This window comes from Eucyclogobius newberryi, unplaced genomic scaffold (assembly GCF_026437365.1).
Source record: "Eucyclogobius newberryi isolate DKJ021-1_F unplaced genomic scaffold, fEucNew1.0.hap1 SCAF_10, whole genome shotgun sequence".
Lineage (NCBI taxonomy): Eukaryota > Metazoa > Chordata > Actinopteri > Gobiiformes > Gobiidae > Eucyclogobius > Eucyclogobius newberryi.
Genome location: NW_027315724.1, coordinates 35,472,030 through 35,478,029, shown reverse-complemented (window position 1 = coordinate 35,478,029; position 6,000 = coordinate 35,472,030). Strand labels below are relative to the sequence as shown.

At 47.0% G+C, this 6,000-nt stretch overlaps 1 protein-coding gene across 1 annotated transcript; it reads right to left on the bottom strand.

Moving 5' to 3' along the window:
- LOC140368822 (scavenger receptor cysteine-rich type 1 protein M130-like) lies at positions 1-3,655 on the bottom strand. The gene is made up of 7 exons (XM_072455896.1): positions 3,548-3,655; positions 2,473-2,505; positions 2,002-2,343; positions 1,642-1,923; positions 1,097-1,390; positions 580-842; positions 1-247 (listed from the first exon to the last, which is right to left on the bottom strand). The coding sequence occupies exons 1-6, from the start codon at positions 3,591-3,593 to the stop codon at positions 649-651; spliced, it is 1,191 nt and encodes a 396-aa protein (XP_072311997.1). The 5' UTR covers positions 3,594-3,655; the 3' UTR covers positions 1-247; positions 580-648.
- Between the last annotated feature and the right edge of the window lie 2,345 nt (positions 3,656-6,000).

Below are 6,000 nucleotides of genomic sequence, written 5' to 3'. Positions count from 1 at the left end.
ACACACGGAGGGAGGAGCGGTGACAGGAGAGCACAGCCGGGGGAGATGTTCCACACCGCTCTCTTTGAAAACGCCGTGGCATTCGCCGTCACCACAGAGCCACAGAGCAGCTGCTCGCAGGCCCTCATCCTGAGGCCCCAATCCTCTTCTCGGTAATAAAACACTGGCCTCCACTGGCCCTGGTGCCTGACCTCCAGAGTCCCTGCACAGCGGCTCGGCCCCACCAGCCTCAGGCCAGCAGAGGGCGCTGAGGAGAGAGGTGTGCAAATGTGAACCCGCAACTGTCAAATGAGTCCAGGTCACTTCAACAAAGAGAACAGGCCAGTCAGACAGTGTGGTAAACAGCAGCACATTACTGGGCTGACAGGGTAACAAAGAAGATTAGTGTCAGGTGAAACTTAGGCCGTGTAAACGACTGAGGAACGGAATGTGTTGAAATAAAGAAAAAATCAGTTTAGTGTTTATGTGTCCTTTAGATATTTGTCCAGTTTGATGCCGCCATTACTTCAAAGCTCCTGAAGCCCCGCCCCCTTGAACCTGAGGAGTGAAGCCCCGCCCTTGAGGCCCCACCCCCTTTACCTGAGCAGGTGAGGTGCACAGCTCGTGCTGAGGAGCAGCTGGACTTTGGTCTGGACCTGGGACAGTCCATCAGAGAAGACTCATGACCCTCACATTGAAACGCTTGACCCTGAGGAGAGGAGCACCACAGCCCAGCTCCCTGCACACCACCTCTGCCCCCGGCAGGTCCAAGTCTCCCTCACAGACCCAGGTCCAGGACTGGTTCTGGTGGATCTGCAGAGGTCCAGAGCACAGAGAGGGTCCAGGGAGCAGCCGCACAGACTCTGGACACACAAGACTTTATTTGGACTATTTGTTTTAGAATCATAAGGATTTTACTCACGACATGTTTTCAACACAACAATCTTCACACAAAAAAAGAAAGTATGGCACAAAACAGAAAAGGTCTGGCCTAGTCTGGTCTGTCTCTGCTCAGATTACAGACTGGAGAACCCGGCGTCAGTGGAATCATATGTGATGAGACGTTTAAGAGTGAAGTATATGATAGTCTGAGCTGTGGCCTCAGCGAGAACAGCACCTGAACAGGTGAGCTGCACCATGGAATCAGAGCTCCACTCCTCTGCGATCACACACTCCCTCAGAGAGGACTCGCTCTGGGCACAGGGCGACCGGATCTGCCAGGCTGAGTGTCTTGGGACCTGGAGCAGCTTTGAGGAAACCACTGGGCCACAGTCCAGACGCCGGCACATCTGCGCCGCCGTCATCAGGGTCCAGGCTAATGGCTCCACGTTTCTCCACTCGCCCCGGTGTCGGAGCTGCAGAGCCCCATCACAGCGGCCCGTCCCACTCTGGAGACGCACCTCATCTGGGTCTGATGTGAACAGAAACAGAACATGTATCGTACACGTCTGTGATATCGCTCAGTCCTCCAGGTCAGAACATGTGTTAGCGCTGCTGCATTTTAGTGAAAACCCTTCATGTTTCTTTAAACAGCTTTGAAATCTTTAGCTCTGGTTTTTGCTCTGATTGGTCAGAGCCGTCACACGTTAGAAGAAAACTACCAATCCAATCCACCAGGCCCCACCCCCTGAAGCCCCGCCCTTGAGGCCCCACCCCCTTTACCTGAGCAGGTGAGGTTCACAGCTCGTGCTGAGGAGCAGCTGGACTTTGGTCTGGACCTGGGACAGTCCATCAGAGAAGACTCATAACCATCACATTGAAACGCTTGACCCTGAGGAGAGAGCGCCCCCTGGAGGAGAGGAGCACCACAGCCCAGCTCCCTGCACACCACCTCTGCCCCCGGCAGGTCCAAGTCTCCCTCACAGACCCAGGTCCAGGACTGGTTGTGGTGGATCTGCAGAGGTCCAGAGCACAGAGAGGGTCCAGGGAGCAGCCGCACAGACTCTGAGCAGAAGGAACGATTAGAGGAGATTAACACGTCTCATTCACTGTCAGAAATACAGACACAACTAAAACACCCACCGGAGCACGTCACCTCCACAACAGCAAAGAACATATTGAAGCCAGCCCACACACAGTTCCTCAGGTGTGCCTCATCACAGTCAGGGTTGATGTCCCACCTGTCCCCGTCTCTGTCCTCTTCTATAGCTCTGGTGTGAAGGCCAGATCCACAGTCCAGTGCAGCACAAACCATGTGAGCAAACCTGAGGCTCCAGTAGGGCGCGCTCACCCAGCTCCAGGAGGACCTGGTCTCCCAGCGCCAGTCCGAGTAGTTCTGCTTCATCTGCAGCTCACCCTCACAGCGACTGGGTCCCCCCACGAGCCGCAGCTCATACGACCAAGGAAAGACATGATTCCACCGCACTGTAATGTCACATGAACATGTTTTACAGCATTTCACATGTTTCTGCTAATGACATCACACTGGGGCAGGTTTGGTGCTTCATCCCACGTCCCTCTTTTACTGACCTTTGTATTGTCATGTGCTCTTACCTGTGTAACTGCTGATGTTTTCTCCAAAAGAACCTAGAAACACAAACACACATGTTCCATACACATTTGTTGATGATAAACTAGTGAAAAAAACAGATATTACACTAACAGTCATAATTTCAGACACAGAATTACCTCATTTCACAGCGTAAGCCAAAACAGCGCCCCCTCTGGTCTTATGTAACTGTTTGATTTAAAAGCTTTTCTACTTTAAAGGGCATTTGCATATTTTGTGACTAACTTGTGCTATTGTTTTGCTGAATGTTCCGTAGTATGTTTTAAACCCGGTGCATGCGCTTCCATTTCTTTATCTATTTTTAAAGCAACTTGCACAAAAGAAACCAAAAGAAACAGTGTAATAATTATTTTTGCTCATTCAAGTGACAAACAAATAAAAACGCATAAAAAATAAAAAAATTCCATTGCTCAACAATTACATTTTAATGTTACAGTTTTATAAAGACATTTCAATATTTGTGTCTCTTTTGTTCATTTCATAAGTTGAATGTTTGGAACCTCCCGCACCTTTAACTGACGAGTCTGAATCGGAAACGTTGACATTTTGTTCACCAGTTTTATCCATTTAGTCTTTTTATATTAAAATAGCCTCTATGTTTGATCGAACAGCAACAACGGAAAGTAAGAAAAGAAAGAATAATTAAAGCCCCTGTACGTAACTTTAAACACAAAGAATATTCTGAAATAAACTACAAAATGTTCACGGCTCTAAAAAACATGTGTTCTTACTGTGAGCGAGCTTCCTCAACATAAACCTGACTTGTACTGCGGCTTGTTTCCATGGAAATGTTGACCCTTTGGCTTTACTATTCCACAACATTAAAGTTATCGATCTGCAGAAGAATGTTCTGAAGTGAAATGTTAACTTTCCTGTCATGTTTTTGTTTTTCCATTTAAAAGATGCAATATTTAGTTGCTAAGTTGTTAATCGCTTTAGCAACAGCCCTAATTTCTCAAACTAAATTTACGTAGTGTTGCTTTAAGCACAGTGGATTTTGGGTTGACTTCACTACATACTTGTGATCGACCTTTCGACTCTTTCTTCGATCAAACTTACCGAGCGCGCAGAGGGACAACGAGACCGCGAGCACCCTGTAGTCCATGATCACGTCCAGGTCTGACCCCGAACCTGCGTTTGTCCCTGGCTCTGAGCAGCGACACGTACGCCAGCCCACGTCCAGATCCTGTCGTGTCGTTCTCAAACCCAACCACGCACCAGGACTTCCCCTTATCGCGGCAGCATTTCCGTTTGCTCTGGTTATCTCTCCATCGATGCACTGCGGCGCGCACAGGCCTGGAGCAGGATGTGCAGGATCAAGATGAAGAACAGTTCAGCAGGTCATCAAGATGAAGAACAGTTTAGCAGGACATCAAGATGGAGAACAGTTCAGCAGGACATCAAGATGGAGAACAGTTTAGCAGGACATCAAGATGGAGAACAGTTCAGCAGGACATCAAGATGGAGAACAGTTCAGCAGGACATCAAGATGAAGAACAGTTTAGCAGGACATCAAGATGAAGAACAGTTTAGCAGGACATCAAGATGAAGAACAGTTTAGCAGGACATCAAGATGAAGAACAGTTTAGCAGGACATCAAGATGAAGAACAGTTTAGCAGGACATCAAGATGAAGAACAGTTTAGCAGGACATCAAGATGAAGAACAGTTTAGCAGGACATCAAGATGAAGAACAGTTTAGCAGGACATCAAGATGGAGAACAGTTTAGCAGGACATCAAGATGAAGAACAGTTTAGCAGGACATCAAGATGGAGAACAGTTTAGCAGGACATCAAGATGAAGAACAGTTCAGCAGGACATCAAGATGGAGAACAGTTTAGCAGGACATCAAGATGAAGAACAGTTTAGCAGGACATCAAGATGAAGAACAGTTTAGCAGGACATCAAGATGGAGAACAGTTTAGCAGGACATCAAGATGAAGAACAGTTTAGCAGGACATCAAGATGGAGAACAGTTTAGCAGGACATCAAGATGAAGAACAGTTCAGCAGGACATCAAGATGAAGAACAGTTTAGCAGGACATCAAGATGGAGAACAGTTTAGCAGGACATCAAGATGAAGAACAGTTTAGCAGGACATCAAGATGGAGAACAGTTTAGCAGGACATCAAGATGAAGAACAGTTCAGCAGGACATCAAGATGGAGAACAGTTTAGCAGGACATCAAGATGAAGAACAGTTTAGCAGGACATCAAGATGAAGAACAGTTTAGCAGGACATCAAGATGAAGAACAGTTTAGCAGGACATCAAGATGAAGAACAGTTTAGCAGGACATACTATTCAAATCTAATAGAAGTCTACTAAAGTAACACTAGATTTATTTTCAGCGCTGTAGTCATAGTAACAAACTGTCACAGCGCAGTAGAGCCGTCACTCCCAGCTATTCTCAGTTCTGATGATTTCCTCCTATTTTTTTACTATTTTTCTACTTATTCTATCAACAATATTTAATATTTAATTCCACTTGCAATCTGTTCATTGGCTTTACTTCTTCTTTTCCAACTTCCCCGGGGGGAAACGGTTCTTCTCTTGAAGAACGTTTTCTCCTCCTGGAGAACGTGTACGATACATGTTCTGTACAGGTGGAGAACGTGTACGATGCATGTTCTGTACAGGTGGAGAACGTGTACGATGCATGTTCTGTACAGGTGGAGAACGTGTACGATGCATGTTCTGTACAGTTGGAGAACGTGTACGATGCATGTTCTGTACAGTTGGAGAACGTGTACGATGCATGTTCTGTACAGGTGGAGAACGTGTACGATGCATGTTCTGTACAGGTGGAGAACGTGTACGATGCATGTTCTGTACAGGTGGAGAACGTGTACGATGCATATTCTGTACAGTTGGAGAACGTGTACGATGCATGTTCTGTACAGGTGGAGAACGTGTACGATGCATGTTCTGTACAGGTGGAGAACGTATACGATGCATGTTCTGTACAGGTGGAGAACGTGTACGATACATGTTCTGTACAGGTGGAGAACGTGTACGATGCATGTTCTGTACAGGTGGAGAACGTGTACGATGCATGTTCTGTACAGGTGGAGAACGTGTACGACGCATGTTCTGTACAGGTGGAGAACGTGTACGATGCATGTTCTGTACAGGTGGAGAACGTGTACGATACATGTTCTGTACAGGTGGAGAACGTGTACGACGCATGTTCTGTACAGGTGGAGAACGTGTACGACACATGTTCTGTACAGGTGGAGAACGTGTACGATGCATGTTCTGTACAGGTGGAGAACGTGTACGATGCATGTTCTGTACAGGTGGAGAACGTGTACGATGCATGTTCTGTACAGGTGGAGAACGTGTACGATGCATGTTCTGTACAGGTGGAGAACGTGTACGATGCATGTTCTGTACAGGTGGAGAACGTGTACGACACATGTTCTGTACAGGTGGAGAACGTGTACGACACATGTTCTGTACAGGTGGAGAACGTGTACGACGCATGTTCTGTACAGGTGGAGAACGTGTACGA

Bases quoted from the DNA above. Each gene is read 5' to 3' on its own strand.
- LOC140368822 (XM_072455896.1), bottom strand. From the start codon at position 3,593: ATGGACTACAGGGTGCTCGCGGTCTCGTTGTCCCTCTGCGCGCTCG. The intron at 1,391-1,641 runs GTAAAGGGGGTG...TGTTCACATCAG, and splicing joins TGTGAACCTCACCTGCTCAG to ACCCAGATGAGGTGCGTCTC. The intron at 843-1,096 runs GTGCTGTTCTCG...TTGTGTGTCCAG, and splicing joins GGTGCAGCTCACCTGTTCAG to AGTCTGTGCGGCTGCTCCCT.